The sequence below is a fragment of the Onychomys torridus genome, chromosome 4 (assembly GCF_903995425.1).
Source record: "Onychomys torridus chromosome 4, mOncTor1.1, whole genome shotgun sequence".
NCBI lineage: Eukaryota > Metazoa > Chordata > Mammalia > Rodentia > Cricetidae > Onychomys > Onychomys torridus.
In genome coordinates, this window is record NC_050446.1 from 4027027 (window position 1) to 4046347 (window position 19321).

General features: G+C 45.5%; 1 protein-coding gene across 1 annotated transcript; it reads right to left on the bottom strand.

Moving 5' to 3' along the window:
• Nucleotides 1-98: 98 nt before the first annotated feature.
• On the bottom strand, nt 99-15002 carry LOC118582457 (protein CutA homolog). Its single transcript, XM_036185346.1, has 6 exons — nt 14864-15002; nt 7853-7989; nt 6919-6978; nt 5686-5731; nt 5321-5370; nt 99-1671 (listed from the first exon to the last, which is right to left on the bottom strand). Exons 1-6 carry the CDS (start codon nt 14930-14932, stop codon nt 1569-1571), a joined length of 465 nt encoding a protein of 154 aa, XP_036041239.1. The 5' UTR covers nt 14933-15002; the 3' UTR covers nt 99-1568.
• Between the last annotated feature and the right edge of the window lie 4319 nt (nt 15003-19321).

The following is a 19321-nucleotide window of genomic DNA, read 5'->3' on the forward strand; positions in this document are numbered from 1 at the left end:
TAAGAAATTTCAAGAGAAAAATAGATATTTTGCCTATTTCAAAACTTAAAAGTAAACTCCATGTTATAGAGAAAGCTTTGTTTATTTAAACCCTTGAAACTGAAATGTCAACTTAGGAAATAATACCCAAACCTTGTGCAAGAAGCAAGATTCAGACACGCTTCTGACCTCTAGCACCTTGTGATCCAGCCTGAAAGTGAGGCTTTTCAGAAGAGTAACACCGGGTGGGAAGGACACATGAACACAGGGACAGTGCACAATGAGGTGCACTGTGATTGGAACAGGAAGGAAGGGAGATCTAGAAACTTGGCTTTGTCCTAGAAGCAACACATCTGGGGTCCTGAGTACATCTTAAGTAGGGGTTTTCAAGACTTGTAGATACCTCAGAAACTGGGCTTTAAGACCAAGGCCATCTTCGGTCCTCGGCCCTCAAAACTACCAGTGGGATTCTCTGGCCTTTTGGAAGGGCCTCAGCCCTGATCAGGTTCTCACAGATGGCCCTTAGAGACCCTTCAACATCTGCTACTTGGGGCACAAGGTGGGAGACACACAGCAGCTATCAGAACTAGGACCTGTAACAACACCTCACCCCACAGAAGAAACCAGGATACCATAGCTGTCTGGATCCTGACTCCAGCTCCCTATGGGTGCCCCCATCATGGAGTTACCTTGTGAGATTCATGGAGAGGGCCTGGTTCAACTCTCCCTTTTCATGGCCTTGGGCTCAGCCTTCCCCCCACCTCCATCCACTGTTCCCTTCACCAGAGATCCTTGGGACAGGTGTAGAGAGCCCTCTGCATGGGATGAGAAACCGAGGCTAGACTGTAGCTCAGCATGTCTCCTGTATGGAATTCCATGAAGTTTCCACTGCATAAAATGGGGGATTCACATACTTCTGCCACCTCCACTTGGGATGTGGATGGGGGCTACATTCCTCCAGAAGTTCAGGGGTTCCTCTGCCAGCCCTAGAAGCTCTGTACAGCAGATCTGAAAATCCCTGGCCCAGCAGGTTCCAAGGGCTGAGAACCTAGGTCTCCAGGGTCTTTGCATGTCTATTATATTAAGTCAAGACATTCATGTTGAAACCCTAATATTCCCCTAGCCTATAGAGACTCAAGAAACCCCTTCCCAGCCTCACCTCTGCAAGTTCAGGAGCAACAAAAGCCTCTCTAACAAGAAAATTCTGCTGACCCCTGAAACTCTACCACTACGATTCATCATTTTGAACAGAGCACATGTCAGTGGTTTTAGAAGACATTTATCCCACACACACCTAGGTGAGGAAGGCCCTCTGTCCCTACGAGCAGCAGAGGAGCGATTACACCAGGGCACTTACCGTAGGCCCAGCGCCCTCACTGCCACCTCCCCTCTGTCCCTGTGTCCTCACCCTCACACCCTCTGGCGGACACAGGCTCCACTTGGTTCCTGAAGGCCTGGCTGGCCTTCACACCCGGCCTTGAAATTCTCAGTCCTTCAGTCACCTAGGGAGGTGGAAGGAGGCTTGCCTTCCCCAGAGCACAGTCAAGAAAGACCCGCCAGCCAGCCAGCAGCCTGAACAGTCTCTCTGCTTAGTTCTCCTTCATGCCCTCCTCAAGCCACCTTAAATAGCGAGCATCTCCTTGGTCCATGGGAATACTGAAGACCTCTGGGATTTCAAAAGGATGAGCCAACCTTTAGAAAGAAAATAGAGTTCTAATGAGTGACTGTGACATGATAAAATCCAACCCACGGGCTCTCTGGAGGTCTCTACAAGTTGTTCCAGCTCACTGCTCAATGCCGTGGTCCAGCCTGCCTGAGCCTGTCTCCCATTCACCAGGTGCTGGGTTGGCTCAGTGCCTTTAGAGCAGTGGTTCTCCACGTTCCCAGTGCTGCAGCCCACTAATACAGCTCCCAGTGTTGTGTGACCCCAACCATAACGTTATTTCGAGGCTACTTCATAACTCTAATTTTGCTCCTGTTATAATCCACAGGTTAAGAACTGCTGCTTTCGAGTCTTAGACCTATGGGTTCAAATTCTATGTCTGTCCTTATTAGTTCTGTGACTGTGGATAAGTCATGTAATTTCTCGGAAGGGGAATATAAACACCTTTCTGGCTGGATTGCTGAGGACTAGCTGGGACAGGGTGTGAAAAGCACTTAGCTAGTGACCAGCATTGTGCACACTTACATTCACTACCCTTTTCGCCTCCATCCATACACATCGCTGTGTCATCCTGCCCCTTCTCCAAAGCCCATAAATTCCTTCCTACCTACAAAGTCCTCACTGTTCCTGCTGATCAACCAAAATCCCCTTTCTTGAGCCTTAAGGCCAGACAATCCCTGACCTTCCCCCACGGGGCCCTGACAGCAAGCCTGGCTCAGTCACCTTCCTCTGCTTAATTCAGCAGACACTCAGTGCACAATGCCGGTTCTCTCCATGTCAGTCTCTCATGTGTCAGATAAGCATGATGATTCTTTGCTTACTTTCTGGTCAACGGAGAGCCATTGGGAAGCTTTCATGAGATAACATGCTTAACTAACCATAGTATTATGTAAGTACTGTAGCATTTACAGCAAATAGGATTGGTTTATTCAGAACCTGAAGACTATCAGTTTGATAATAATCTTATCTCATGGACACTGAGAACAGAATCTTCTTTTTATAAACAAACATAGAATTCAAAGAATCTGTCATCTTAGCAGTAAGATGAACATTGAAACACTCCATAGGTATACTTCATATATTCTAATATGTACAACAACCTGGTAGCTTGATACCCATTTTATAGATAGACAAATGAGGCAAAAAAATATGCTAATACAAGCACTAAGAGGAAGCCAGACTTCAACGCTGTTGTTTGTTTACTTCTCCTTTGGGGAGCCCACCACCCAACTCCCAAATAAATCACACATGGAGGCTTATTCTTAATTATGAATGCCAGGCCTTAGCTTGGCTTGTTTCTTGCCAGCTTTCCTTAACTTATCCCATCTACCTTTTGCCTCTGGGCTTTTCCCGTTCTCTCACTTCTGTAATCTTACTCTTAGCCTGTGACTAGCTGAGTGGCTGACCCCTGGAGTCCTCCTCCTTCTCTGGCCACTTCTTTTCTCTCAGATTTCTCCTATTCATCCTCTCTGCCTGCCAGTTCCACCTATTTCTCTCTCCTGCCTCACTATTGGCCGTTCAGCTCTTCATTAGACCATCAGGTGTTTAGACAGGCACAGTAACACAGCTTCACAGAGTTAAACAAATGCAACATCAACAAAAGTAACACACCTTCAAATAATAGTCTACAACACTTCAATGTAAGAAGCAGCAGCACTCTCTGGAGGTCTCTCCTAACTCAGAAGCTGTCCCTCACAGGTTACAGTTTTGGTTCAACCAAGGTGCCTCATTCCCTCACCTCTGCTGATGTGGTAACAAAGGGGCCATCTGTGTAGTTAGAATTGAGACCCAGCTACAGCTATATGGCCACAAAAATCCTAGTTTCCTTGAGATGTGAAGGAAATAACTTTTATCATGCAGAGCAAGGGCTTGTAGCCCAGGCTGCACATTACAGACAACCTGGGATGCTACTTAAGAACAACACACTTCACCTACAATCTGCCCTGCCTGCAAGACGTGCTGCAGTAATGGTGCTGCTGCAGAACTTGTGGGAGTGGCCAACCCATGACTGGTCCAACCTGAGGCCCACGCCATGAGAGGGAGTCCATACCAGACACTGCCTGGATGGCCAGGACCCAGAGGCAGGACAGCCCAGAGACCCAGGATAGAACTAAACAAGACTGGCAAAAAAAAAAAAAAGTCAATGAAATGATTCGTAATGATATTCTGCTATATTCATAGATTGGTGCCTAGCCCAGTCATCATCAGAGAGGCTTCATGCAGCAACTGATGGGAGCAGATGCAGAGACCCACAACCAAACATTAGGTGGAGTTCGGGGAACCCCACAAATGAGGGAGAGGAAGGATTGTGGGGCCGGAGGGGTCGAGGACACCACAAGAAAACCCACAGAATCAACTAAGCAGGGCTCACAGGGGCTCACAGAGACGGAAGCGACAAACTTGGACCCTGTGTGGGTCTGAGCTTGGTCCTCTGCATACACATTATGGTTGTATAACTTGGTGTTCTTGCGGGATTCCCAACATTGGGAAAGTGGGTGTCTCTGACTCTTTTGCCTGCACTTGGGACCCTTTTTCCTCCTACTGGGTTGCCTCATCCAGCCTTGATATGAGGGTTTGTGTCTAGTCTTCTTGAAACTTATTATGCCATGTTTGGTTGATATCCCTGGGAGGCCTGCTTTTTTTTTTTTTTTTTTGAAGGGAAATGGAGGAGAAGTGGATCTTGGGGAGAGGGGAAGTTGCGGGGGGTAGGGGGCTGGGAGAAGTGGAAGGAGAGGAAATGTGGTTGGGATGTAAAGTATGACAGAAGAATAAATAATAATGATAATGATACATTTGATCCCCACACAGACAAACCAAGTTGGAATCCATGAGGTAGTGCTTATGTTGGACATTTGAAAAGTATCTCCAAGTGTTCTAACACATGGCCAGCACTGAGGCCACTGGTTAGACCAGTGCTTCAAGTGGTAATGTGGACAAGAATCACTAGGTATGATGATTGGAATGTAGTTCCATTCAGTAGGTCTGAAGTGACATAAGATCCCGTCTCCAATACTGGAGGTAGAAGGGGACAACTCCCTTATTGCCAGTGAGAGAATTATTTGCAAACAAAAATTCTAAATTTTGAATCCTTAAACTTATCAGTGTAAACTCAAAACCTTCCCTAGCAGTTACCTTATGAAGTCACAATTTGCAAAATGTGAGTAATGCCATTTTCTCCTTAACTTCTTGGTTTTGGAAAAATATGACTACTTTTTGTAAAAATATGGTATTTGTGTTATTAATATATAATAGCTTTATTGTTAAGTAAGCTAAAAACAGTTTTCAAAATCCTTAGCAATTATGACTGAAAAGGTTGACTTTTGTGAACTTCATCAAAGTCTTAGAGATCCCAGAGGTAAAGAGACCTCTCTGTGAACCACTGAGATTCAAAGTGTGAGCTTTGGGACTGCATTACTGGGAGCAAGCTAGAAATTAACCCATGATGCTTCTGTGAGTCTGAATAATATTTTTAAATTATGAAAAGCCTCTGAGACCAATGTTTGAATCCCCCAATGTGAACCATCTCATTCTACTCTGTTGTCCGGACAGAGAACTTGAAAGAAAGAACAAGTCTTATAGGGGCAGTGGTTAACCCCCATCTCTCCCACTTCCCAGGTTCATTCTCTCAGTGCCCAGAACATCCTGGCCCGACCCTGAGGTGTGAATGAGAAGCCTTACCTCATATAGGTGGACAGCCTGGAGACCTTGGAAGTCTTTGTCTTTATTAGCTGTGACAGGAGTAAAATTAATCAGCAATTTGGGACCTGAACCCCAGCTCAACCCTCCATTCATTTGGAATTTAGCATTCCTCCCAGGTCACCAGACCAGGTCACTCGCTTGCTAAGGAACCTCAGACATCTTAGGTGGGGCAAGAGCCTCAATCAGTTGATCGGTGCTAATTTTTTCCTCTGTGGGGATTGAATGTAAGAAGTCATGACTGAGCTATACCCCAGCCTCATTGCTAATTTCTAATTAGAATCTGGAAAATGGTCCTGATGTCACTATTGTCCTATTAAAACTTCCTCTGCCCCAACCTCACTTACCAACAAGATCTCAGTGGATTCTTCTATTTCTCCCTTCCAAAAGTACCTAGAGAAGAGAACAAAATCAAATGGCCACAGTCACAAGAGGAGTCTGGCAAATTGTCAAACCTGCCCAAGGAGGTAAATTACTGAAGAGGAGGCTTTACAATCTTCCCCAAACCCATTGTGCTGGCACAAGCTGGAGTCATCAGAGAGGAGGAGCCTCATCTGAGAAAATGCCTCCCTGAGATCGGGCTGCAGGCAAGCCTGCAGAGCATTTCCTTAGTAACTGTTGGTGGAAGGGCCCAGCCCACTGTAGGTGGGGCCATCCCTGGGCTGGTGGTCCTGGGTTCTATATGAAAGCAGGCTGAGCAAGCCATGGGAAGCAAGCCAGCAAGCAGCACCCCTCCACGGCCTCTGCATCAGCTCCTGCCTCCAGGTTCCTGCCCTGCTTGAGTTCCTGCCCTGACTTCCTTTGCAGTGATATGGAAGTGTAAGTCAGATAAACCTTTTCTTCCCCAATTTGCTTTTTGGTCATGGTATTTCATTGCAGCAATAGAAACCCTAGCTGAGACACCCATAAAAGAAGTCTAGAGTGGTCAAAGCCCCACAGGTCAATTTGTCCAGCCACGCTAACAAATACATTTAGTACCTCCCAGTGCATTCCTAAAGGGTTAGTGCTTGAGACAGCTTCCTAACTTAAGATTTCACACAAGGTCTCCTGGCTTCCTGGCTTCCTTCCTTTCTTCTTCCTTCCCTTTCTTCTTCCCTCCACTAGCCCTCCCTCCATCCCTTCTCATCTCTTCCCTTTATGTTATGCTGAAGAGCAAACCCAAGGCCTTATGCATGTTAGGCAAGCACTCTATCACTGAGCTACATTCATAAGCCTCTGGAGAACATTCTAAAGATTCAGGAACTTAGGCCTGTGCCTCAGAGAGACTAATTCAACAGACCTAGCCTGAGGCTCAGAGATCAAAAGCAAAGCCGAGTTAGGGAGCCATGCTCAAGACGTGAGCAGTTGAGCAAATAGCATGACTTTTCCCTCCTTTCTCTATATACCACATTTTTTTCTTTCCTTAGGTGACATAAATTTATAATAAACATAATCTCTGAATGCAAGGCACTTGTGAAATGGTCATTAAATGTCATTTAAACATTGTCTGACAGCTCACCATTTGTCCCATGCTCTCTCTATCATACAGGACCTAACCTTAACACTCCCAACTCCCTTCCACTGGCCTTGGCAAAACTCACAGTGAAGATGTCTTAGGCAAGATGTTCACAGAAGCTGCCAACTTCTTATCCAGTATGGCCCTAGAGCAAAGAGAGTGGGTGACCACTGGAGCATGTCCCAGGTTTTAAGAGAAGGGATGGGGATTCCTGAGAACATCTAAGGAACCAACCATTTAGAATGTCCCTCACCTGCTCTGCCTTATGTATGCCCTGAGAATTCTTTTTTGTTTGTTTGTTTGTTTGTTTGTTTTGTTTTTATCAAGACAAGCTTTCTCTGTGTAGTTTTGGTGGCTGTCCTGGATCTCGCTCTGTAGACCAGGCTGGCCTGGAACTCACAGAGATCTGTCTGGCTCTGCCTCCTGAGTGCTAGGATTAAAGGCAAGCGCCACCACCACCCAGCTGAGAATTCTTATGTTGGAAACCTAACCCTGAAAGTTTCATGTTAATGAAGTTGAGGATCTTGGCAATTAATGAAATAATTAATGAAGTAAAAATGTGGGAATTGGAGCTTCCACAGTCTTCACTTAGGCACAAGGACTATATACTGCTACTAAGACCCAAAACTGTAGCACTAGCAGCACAGTGTGCTTAATTGAACCCAGCAAAGCCATGGAGGGTTGAAATTGTCCCCATGTAGACTTTCACAGTTCTTTTAAGGCCTCAAACAAGCCTCCTGTCTCTGTGGGTCTCATATTCCTTTTCTGCCCCATCAATTACTTTACTTCTCCAGCATAGTGAAGGACCAGCCCTGGGATCATTCTGGAAGATCAGTACTGGATCACTCTGAGCAGGATCATCCAATGGGCTCCTCATCCCACCCCAAGCAGAAAGTATGGAGTTAATCAGTGGACATAAAGGGTTGCAAAAAGCAAGAGAAAGGCTACAATGTGGCCCTTACGGAGTACCTGCTAGCTTCCCATGCATTTTGGGGCATCACTTAGCCCCTGTACTGTACCTGGCAACATCTCTGGCAATTTGCTCATTGGGACAGTTGACAAAAACGATGGAGTAAGTGCCAGAGACATAGCTCCTAGTGAGGGAGGAGTGGAACCAGAGCCTGAGCATAGGACACGTCAGAATAGCTGTCAGGATCTATACAGTAGAAAAGAAAAGCAGGTCAATGACTCCTGGCTCCACCAGACTGGAATCATTTTGTCATCCCCATCCACAAAACAATTCCTAAGCTCTATATTTTGCTTTACTGCTTAGATTGTTCATGCCCAGGGTCTGGGAAGCTAGCTCAGTTGGTAGACTGCTTGCCAAGTGGGCTTGAGGACCTAAGTTAGATTCCCACAAGCCATAGAAAAAACCTGGATTTGGTGGTCCATAATCTGAGGGCTGAAGATGCAGAGATTGGCAGATCCCTGGAGCTCATGGGACAGCCAGCAAACTCAGCAAGTTCTAGGCCAATGGCAGACCCTATCACACGCCCCCTCCAAAAAATCCAAGGTTGAGAACACTGAATGCTCTTTCAGAGGACTTGGGTTCAATTCCCAACACCCACACGGTGGCTCACAACCCAAGTTCCAGGGGATCTGACACACTTCTGGCTTCTTGCACATACGTGGTACAAGCAAAACACCCATACACATTAAATAAATAAATAACAAGATGACTGGATCCCAGAGAACAATACACCAAAGTTGACCTCTGGCACCCATACACACATATTTACCTACACATACACAAAGTGCTCATGCCTAGATGTTTTCCTCTGCCTTTTGTAGCTAAGGGGGAAAAATGGAAGATCACAAATCAATAGGACAAAGAACAAAACCATAGCTTTAAATGTTGAAGCCAGAATTTGGACTCGTCTGGATGATTTCAAATCCATTTTCATTACACGAAACTGTTGCTGCAGGTAAATGTAGCTGTCACTCCCAGAAGAGCTAACATCCTGTGAAGATTATTTTGAATGGTAAGCATTTACCTCTCCTAATGTTTCAGTGAATAATTTCACTTGTATTCATTTATCTGTACGAGGTGTTGTGCATAGCTTAATGCAAACACACCAGTTTTAAAATTATGCAACACACTAGGCTTCTCCTTGGGGCGGAGCACAAGCAGGCTTTGCTGAGAAGATGCTCTCTGTATTGGTTACTTGGCTTCCATGTGGTGTGTGTGGCTGGGGAAGCATGGCAAGAGTCAGTGCTGTGGCCTGGGGTAGTTATCTTGCCAAGAGGCAGAGACCAGGCAGAGGCTGGCCAGGCGCTAAACCATAAGGCCCATTCCCAGCAGCCAACTTCCTCTAGTTAACAGCCTTTACCTGAAAGTTTCACAGTGTCCAAAGCCACACAATCAGCTGGAAAATGTGTTCAAACATATGAGCCTACCAAGGACATTTTGTATCCAACCCAGCATAGTCTATATCTGCCTCCATAGGTTCATGGCCACCTCACAATGCAAATATGCAGTGGGTAGCCAGTCCAGCTTTGACCTGGAAGTGCCACCTCCATTGAGGCTTCGGTAACTGTCACGCCTACAAGGCGGAGCCGAGAGAGGACCCCTGAAGACCCTAGATCCGGATGGGCCTGCTCTCTTGGTTCCTGGATCCTGGACACTGGAGGTAGACCGAGCAGAGTTCTCCAGAGAACACCGCCGGACTGCGCTTCACCTTTCCCAGACCCTGTTACCTCTCCCTTCACTTGTAAGCTACCCCACAAGATAAACCTCCCTTTTAACTATGTGGAGTGGCCTTCATATTTCAACCAATACAAACATATTCAATCTATCTTGAAAAGTCTTCATAGTCTCAGTTCTACAGAAGTTCGAAGTCAGGAGACTCAAGAATGTCTCCTGTCTGTGAGCCCCTATAATTAAAAAATGCATACAGTACCCTAGTGTGAGGGTTCTCTTCCCAAAGGGAAGAATAGGGGCTCAGTATGGAAAAATGAGCCAAAGCATAACCAAAACCCAGCAGGGCAGACACAGATCCTGCAGGGAAGAGTTCAGTACCGCAGTGGACTTGGTCAGCCCCGCCCCTCCAGCTCTGCCACAGTGGTGTGTGTGGTCTGCTCAGCCCCGCTAGCGCCTACAACTTTCCTCAGGAAACGTCCCATATTTCTGGCATCCCCAATAGCCTGTGGTTGCCATTGCAATGGAGGCTTCACCTTCACAGCCCACTCAAGAGCCCCTGACAATGCGTTTCCTGGTTTCACAGTTTTGTGTAGTCTCGATGCATGCCTCCATGACCCTGTAACTCTTGCGCTTTACATGCCTGTAATATCAGTATCCTGTGAGTAAAGTCAAGTACCGCTGCCTGTCCCACTTAGACCACAGAGGCAGTGTTCTCTGTGTGCCTTTGAGGTTAAGCCTGGAAAACCACTACCCTGAACAGTCTGTTCCAGCCAGGCACTCTCTTTTCAAATGAATTTGAAATGGAGCTTTCCACCCACAGGGTTTTGCCTGTAACGCACCTTTCCTAATGCCCCAGCAGTTAAGTCCTGCTTTCTCCTAAGGGCCCATCTGTTTAACAAGTACAACTTCTTTCTCCAAGCAGGTTCATCCCGACTTCAGGTCAAATGAGCTCCTTAGGTAATCCCAGTAGAGTCCTTGTCCCACTCTGGAACCTCAGAAGCAGTCACTCTGGTCCCCTGAGCTGCCACCACAGTGATCCACGGGCTCTACATACATCAGTCTAGGGGGTCTCTAGCCCACAACTCCAAATCATTTCAGATTCCTCCCACAAACCAGTTCCAGAGGCATAAGGAACGATAGGATCAGGCTTATCACCCCAACAGCCCTGATTCTCAGCACCCATTTTCTTTATTAGTTACTCTTGACATTGTTGTTTGATTGTTTTTGGTTTTTTTGTTTTGTTTTGTTTTTCGAGACAGGGTTTCTCTGTGTAGCTTTGTGCCTGTCCTGGAACTCGCTTTGGAGACCAGGCTGGCCTCGAACTCACAGAGATCTGCCTGGCTCTGCCTCCTGAGTGCTGGGATTAAAGGCGTGAGCCACCAACGCCCCGTCTCTTGACATTGTTTTGACCAGATACCTGACAAGAAGCAAATTAAGTGAGGCGAAATGTACGTGGTCTTAGTTTAAGGAAATCGAGTCAGTCTAGGGAGCTGGCTCACTGGGTAATGTGCGCACTGTGTAAGCATGAAAGCCTGAGTTTGGATCCCAGCACCCAGGTGAAAAGCTAGACATGCCAGCACACGCTTGTAATCTCAGTGCTAGGAGGCAGACAAGAGACTCCAGGCGCTCACTGGACAGCAGTCCAGCCAGACAATTAGTTCCAGACCCTACCTCAAATAAGTAAAGGAGAGAACAGCAGTGGAAAACGCTCAAGACAGATATGTGTGCAGCTGCACAGACACATGGACACACACACATATATATATATAAACTCTTAAAAATCAGAACATTTTAAAACAAACAAAGTAGTAGTTCACCATGGTGAAGGCAGTGTGTGGGAGCTAGCTATTCACATTTTGCTATACCAGGAAGCATGGCCTGGAGAGTCCAAATTGTAAGCATCAAGGCCCACCTCCAATGACCTACTTTCTCTGTCCCTTCAAACCATACCACTAGCTGGGCACCAAGTATTTAAACACATGAGCCCATGGCAAACATTCAAACCATAACACCACTTGAATCAGATCTGAAATAGTAAGTCAGGTTATTGATGGGGGCACCACGGCATTGAGCCAACTCAAGGGTAGTTGGGGAGAAGATCAGGAGGTAACCCAGCCAGCTAGAATTACGAAGAAAGGGGTCAGGCTGGGGAGTGTGGTCTGGATTCAAGTCACAGCTACGTTGGTGGTTTTAAGTAGGACAGTGACAATATGGTCAATCAGAGTAGAAGAATGAACAGGCAAGGGATGGAGACTGGCCGGGAGCAGCCTATTTAGAAAGTCATTTTACTGGCTCAGAAAAGAACACATCAAGATCCTGAGCAATTTGTCAGCAACCATGGGAGAAAACATCCGAGTTACTGTCTTCTTATTATCTTAATGACAAGACATTTGAGAGGAAAGGACCTTCCATTCCAGTGTCAATATAGAATCATTAAAAGGACAGTGGCAGCCTAGGGGTCGAGCTATGAGCCAGCCAGCATGAGCAATGGCTGCCCGTCCTGCCTCCCAGCCCAGACTCATGCTTTCTTCTAATGAGCCTCTGTCCTCCTCCATCTGACTGTTGAAACAATGGACCCAAGAAACTAGAATTCTTCTGTCCTCAGGATGCTCATGCTAGGAGAATAAAAAGGCTGTACTTGACACCAACCAGAGAGGGAATTTGCCTCCCAGAAGTGGATTTCACATACTGCTGACAGTCTGCTGGACCATCCTGTTGGAGACCAGCCCCCAGACGATGATGGTTCAGTGGCGGCGAGTCACCTGGACCTGGACAGCCTACATGTGCAGATCCCTGGTCTTTAAATCTCACTTCCCAATGGGGATGGACGTGGTAGGATCACTGGGTCTCTTCACCCTCTTCCCGGTGTGGATCAATATTTTTTTCTGTTTTTCACTATTTGACTCTTTGAATTGACATATCAATAGCAGCTGGGGCACAGGTTGTGACCCCCGAGTTCCCTGCCCTGAGACTTGAGCACAACTGTAAACAAAAGGAACACTTATCCAGGGGAGGTGGACCCGCAGGAAAGGAACCGAGGCGCTGACAGTACTGGAGAGGAAGGAGGCGCATGTCTGTTCCTCAGCTGGAACAGCTAAGAAAGCTCTGGAATATTCCAGCCAGCAGGTGTGGTGAGGACACCAGGCTGAAATACGAACTCACACAGAATGCCCTGGAAGCATGAGATAAGCTCACAGCCAAAATACTAAGAGGCAAGAGACCACACAGTGTTGCCTAAGGCAGTCCCCAGCTCAGAGTAACCAGAGGCACAGGGTACAAACTCAAGCCAGGGTGATTCCTGTCCTCCAGGAGACTTAGCAGTGTCTGGGACAGCTTCGACTCACGACAGGGAAGGGGATGCCATTGCCATCTAACAGGAGGGATTGGAACTGCCTCACACTGAAATACACTGTAGGTGCTGTCGCCTCGGCCATTGGACAGGAACTCTTCATTCCTATTTATTTCTCTGTTTTCAGCACCTTAGCATTCTAGGCAGTGAAAATTATTTGTGGACATTAAGTATCATAAGCACAAAAAGATCAGTGTGGACCCAATAATGGATGGCAGGTTAGAAATGACTTCTATGAATGTAAAATTGATGGGTGGAAAGACTCATATTCCCTGACAGAAACATTCACTATTCAGAAGGCAGCTGTAGGCACCACTGTCAATGCCATACCACTCACTCACTTTAATGTGAAAGCTCTGACTAGTGTGTGTTGTGTGTGTACATGTGCAGATACACTGGGCTTGTGAAGGCCAGAGGGCGTCTCCCTCAGTTGCTCTCCACCTTTAAAAAATGATTCTTTTGAAATTAAGATACAATTGTCCTTCCCTCTTCCCTTTCCTCCCTCCAACCCCTCCCCTTTCTCCTCCTTTTCTTTGTTATTATTGCATATATATAATATATATATAATCTGTTCAATCTATCTACATATGGAAGGATGGATGGATGGATGGATGATAGATAGATAGATGAAATATAGATGATAGTAGATAGATTAGATAGGTAGGTAGGTAGGTAGATAGATAGATAGGTGAAAGATAGATGATAGTAGATAGATAGATAGATAGATAGATAGATAATTTCAGGGCTGACCACTTGGTAATGGATAATCAGGGCTCTTCTCTGGGGAAGACTACTTTTCCTGCTCTCAGAATTCTTTAGCTGCCTGCAGTTCTTTGTCTGGGGTCCATTTTGTTTTTGAGACAGGGTCTCTCACTGAACCTAAAGCTCATTGATTCAGCTTGGCTGACTAGTCAATGAGCTCCAGGGGTCTACCTGTCCCCACCATCCCTAGTGCTGAGGTGCTGCTGTGCCTGGTTCTTCTTTACATAGCTGCTGGAGATCGGCATGATGTTCATAGCAAGCTCCTTACTGACTAAGGCATCTCCCCAAATTTAAATTTTAAAGAAATATCTTCACATTATAAAGTTTTAATACTTTATATCTTTTGTGTTTTTACTATACATATTTTCTAATTTTACACTTATATGAAATATTTTATGTGTTCATCCAGTTATTTTTTACTTGACCAGTCATTCTTCCCTTTTTATTCTTTTCTTTCCTTTCCTTTTTTTCTTTTTTTGAGACAGTCTTGCTATGTAGCCTTGGATGGCCTAAACTCATTATGTAATCCAGGGAAGCCTCAAACTTGCAGGGATTCCCCTGCCTCAGCCTCCTGAGTGTTAGCATTACAGACGTGCCCCACCACACCTTTCTTGGTGTCCTGGAGTATCTATGTGCCTTGAAGAAGTTAGTGGGCTTCACAAGTCTGTGATGAGACAGAGGAAGCCTCACCTAACCCAGTGGATTAAACTTCTGAGGAATCTGTAAATACCTTGACATCAACACAAATCTGGAACTTAAACAAAACAAGAATCCTCAGAGAGATTTACAGCAGTTTTTGAAAATGAGGAAATGCTGCCCTGAGACGGGGAGTGATCACTCCAAATGAGTACACAGCACGGGGCCCGCCCTGTCCGCCCTACCTTTGCAACTACTCTGTTGTCACATCTTGCATTAACTTTCTAAGGCGTTTCGGAGCCAAGAAACAGCCTGCAGAAAACGACAGGAAAGCATGACCGTAAGGACAACAGCCAGAGACCCTACCAAAGGGGCTTAGGAGAGAATGTGCCAGAAAACACTCTTTCCCTCACGGTAGCACAACCCCCTGACCCCCCACAAGGCAGACATGAAAGGGTTCTGGTAACCCTGAAACGCTGGACAGCTTCCAGGACGTTAAGGACTTCAAAGGATATCAACTCTTCTACAAGCCTGCCCACAGCTCAAAACCCCAAGAGCAGCTATGAGAAATGTCTTCATTTCTTCTCCCTCCGCCCAGGCGGAGGCTCAGTGGGGGACAGTGTTAAAAACTGGGGCACTCACCAGGAGGCATGCAAGGACAAATAGCCTGAGGGAGCCTGGTGGAGGGCACCGTGATTCCGGCCTGTCCATGGCGTTGCTGGGGATTTAGCACCAGGCAGTAACTGGACTACAGCCCTAGGTAGGGTGTCGGCTGATAGGTGGACCCGAGGGCCTTAACTGCAGCCTCCTCCACCCCCACACACCTTTTTCCAGGACGACGTCCAGCTCCGCCCCTCCCAGCTAGGCTGGCCGGGGGAGGCAGCCAGGAAGGAAAGCCTCCCCCCCCACCTTCACACAGACACACAGACACACACACACACAGACACACACACACAGCCTCCCCCCCCACCTTCACACACACACACACACACACACACACACACACACACACACACACACACACACACACCCCTTACCTCTCCTTTAGCTTACTTTCCAGAGCTACTACTACCCCGGCAAAAATGCTACTTTTTTTTCTCTTCAAGTAAACAATAAAATCGTAGATATACAGATAAAAAGACAAACTTTCCTTAGGAAACAAAACCCTCAGAAACCACAGCACACAAAAGCTGCAACAGATTGATAAAACCCTTCTGTCAACAGGCCAAAGCCACCCACAAAACAAACAAAAGAAGCACACAGGAGACTAATTGCTTCTCTGTCACATGTCCCTCCCTCCCTCCCTCCCTCTCTCCCTCCCTCTCTCCCTCCCTCCCTCCTCACCTGTCCCTTAACCTTTGCTCCCTACTTCTCTCTCCAGTGAACTGGTGAGTTCTGAGCAAGAGAGATGGTTCATTAGGTAATGGTGCTTGCCACCAAACCTGATGAACTGAGTTCAATCCCAGAACCCACATGATGGAAAGAGAGTAATTTGACCTCTGCACTCCACACATTCATGTGACACCTACAGACACATACAATAAATAGTCAAACAACAATTTAAAAAAATACACTGGTAAATTTTATTGTATTTCATACAATGTAACAAACTCTCAAACAAAAATGAAGGAATATGGAAAACAAACCAGAAATTGTTTCAAACTGAGCAGAGAAACACAACATTAACCAAACCTGGTCCATGAGACCAGTTCACAGCTTCCAGTGGTTGTACCACCTGTTTATCTACTGTTAAAGCCCTGGTTTCCTGGCAAAGAAATAACTAAAATGGATTCAATTGTTAGCTACACATTCACCAAATTACTTAACCTGAGATGAGGGGGTAAGGAAAGGCTCATACTCCCTTCATAGATATGAAGACCAAAAGATTAATATTGAATAATTTACAAAACAAGTAACCATGCTACAATTTCAAAAGCAGTTATTCTTTTCAACTACCTGTTTCTGCTTGTAGCTGAAAACTTAGTTATCTGTAAAAAATATATAGTTAGAAAAAATAAGTCTGAAGGTCCCTAAAAAAAAACCTTTATAAGCGTACTAAAGTAAATCAGAACTATGCTATAGTCCTTCATACCTATTACATTAATGAAAACGGGCATTGGTAAAGACCATTTACCTCGGTTCATTTCCCTGAGATGTTACTGCTCAGCACCTGTTCAATGACTAGATGTTAGGGGTGTGTGGCTGGGAACTCTGAGGATGACGGCAGGGGTGCTAAGGATGCTGAGAGATGGATGGACGCAGAGAAATCACCATTTGGAAACAGCAACTTCCAGGTGCCTCTACTCTCTTCAATCCTCAGGTGAGATCCCCAGAGTCCAACTGTGCTTGTATGTCTCTGCCAGTATCTTGAGACAGAAATTCTCAGTCTGCATGCCACCACCTAGGATTACAAGCTCTGCTTCTAGAGGTCTTTTATTCCCATCAGCTCTCCCACTTTTCCACTTTATGAAATTCTGACAATCTCCACTCTGGCCCAGTGTCAGGCTTCCCCTCAGACTCTGATCCTGCATCCCTCTCCATGACCTGCTTCATTTGTTTCCAGTCTCTTTGTTTTGTAAGTTCTCTTCTACCTCTTTATAGGTTATTTGGAAATCCACTGCAATCCTTTTATTACATTTATGTTTTAATGTATGTAGGGTGTGTCTTCCATAGCCCGGTGTGGCATCTATTTGACAGCCTGTGGGGGTCAGCACTCCTTTCCACCATGAGGAACGGAACTCAGATCTGTAGCTACTTGTTTTTTTATTCTTTATCCTTTTGCTCTTTGGGGGGCCCACCACCAGCTCCCAAATAAATACACACAGAGAGTTACTCTTTCTTATAAATGCCCGGCCTTAGCTTGGCTTGTTGCTAGTCAGCTTTTCTTAACTTAACTTATTCCATCTACCTTTTGCCTCTGGACTTTTTCCTTTTCTTACTTCTGTAATCTCACTTTCACTCTTACTCTGTGCCCGGCTGTGTGGCTGTGTGGCTGTGTGGCTGCCGGGCTGGGTGGCTGACCCCTGGAGTCTTCCTTATACTCCTTCTTGATCTTTTTTTCTCCTTTTTCTCCATCTATTTATTCTCTCTGCCTGCCAGCCCCATCTATCTTTTCTCCTGCCTTGCTATTGACTGTTTATTAGACCAATCAGGTGTTTTAGACAGGCACAGTAACACAGCTTCACAGAGGTAAAAGAATGCAACACATCTTTGCATCATTAAACAAATGTTCCACAGCATAAACAACTGTAATACATCTTAAAACCCTATCTACAACACAGATCAGTTTGACAGCAAGTGCCTTTACCGCTGAGCCATCTTTTAAGCACAGGATCCATGTCAATTGCAGCCAGTGAGGGTTGAGGCCTGACATACAAAGCATTCAGTTTCCTTAGCGTTATCTTTAATCTCTGCTTGTAGGGACTGGTCTTCTTGTCTACAGATATAGGCTCTTGGTTCTATATTTTCACTTTCTTAATATTAGTTTTAACCCATTAACTCTACAGATTTTTTTAAACCTCATCAGCTCCAGTGAAATGTGAAACCATTCACAACACACTCCTCAAGTTTCTACCAAGCTTTAAGAATGGCTGACTATATGTCATTTTCACTTTTACAACCACTAAAAGTAACGTAAGGCCAGTATTTATTTGTTGTTTTTGTGGGGTTTTTTATTTGTTTTGTTTGGGGTTTGTTTTTGTTTTTTTGTTTGGTTTGGTTTGGGTTTTTTTTTTTTTTTTTTTTTTTTTGGTTTTCAAGACAGAGTTTCTCTTTGTAATCCTGGCTGTCCTGGAACTCGCTCTGTGGACCAGGCTGGCCTTGAACTCACAGAGATCCGCCTGGCTCTGCCTCTTGAGTGGTGAATTAAAGGTGTGCACCACCACCACTAGCCAGCAGCCACTGTGTTCCTTACGTGAGGTGGTGGTGGGTTTTGTTGTTGTTGTTGTTGTTGTTTGGTTTTTTTCTGTCAATACAGTGAGCAAAGTGGTCTAATGTCTTCTTGGTATAATTCCTGGATACTTCAAAAATACTGATTCAAGGGCTACAGAAAACAAGCCTCTGGGAGGAGTGGGGAAAAGAGCCATAACACCAACATTAGAGTAAGCAAAGGACGAGTTTGAATGACTGGGACTTTCGTCCACAATTACTAGCACCTTTAATTCAAGATTTTTCTCTGCCAATTATCTTCTAGGCTTCAAGACTACAATAATCATGAAGTAATCCAAAAAGAAGGCAAGGGTTATTGATACTTCCGGGTGAGCATGGCATAAAACAGGAAAATGGTGGTTTATCTTTCTCCAGAAGACAAGTAGGATTAGGGTCTTTGTAAAGCCACAGAATTTGGTTTTTGTCCCCTGAGTCCCTGGCATGCACTCACACAGAGGGATATCCCATCCTTAATCTTTCCTAAGCTTTCTGCATTTTTGTCTCTTTCCTTAAAAGTACGGGAAGCTGAACTTTCCAAAACAGACTCATCTCCTTGGTGTTGAGGACCCAACGAAGTCCACAACTCTGACCAGACCTTCCCACTGCTTGAAATAGTTATCTCAGTGAGTGTTTCTATTGCTTCAACAAAATGCCATGACCAAAGGGCAAGTTGGGGAGAAAGGGCTTATTTGGCTTATACTTTCATATTGCTGTTGATTATTGAAGGAAGTCAGGATAAGAACTCAAACAGGGCAGGAACCTGGAGGCAGGAGCTGATGCAGAAGCCATGGAGAGGTGCTGATTACTAGCTTGTTCCCCATGGCTTGCTCATTCTGCATTCTTACAGAACCCAGGACCACAATGGGCTGGACCCTCACTCACCAATCACTAATTAAGAAAATGCCTTACAACCGGATCTTATGGAGGCATTTTCTCAATTGAGGTTCCCTCCTTTCAGAGAACTCTATGTTGTGTGTCAAGTTGACATAAGATGAGCCCGCACAGCTGTTGACTAGCTTTTAATAGTTCTTCCTCCTCCAACAATGTCGTATTTCACGCACAGCAGCGATTTTGGAACTTTTTCTCTTGCTTTCATGAAATTACATGGATTGCCCTTGACCACTGGTTTCCACCAGCTACCTATATGCGCATCTGGCTTGGAGGCGATCGGTC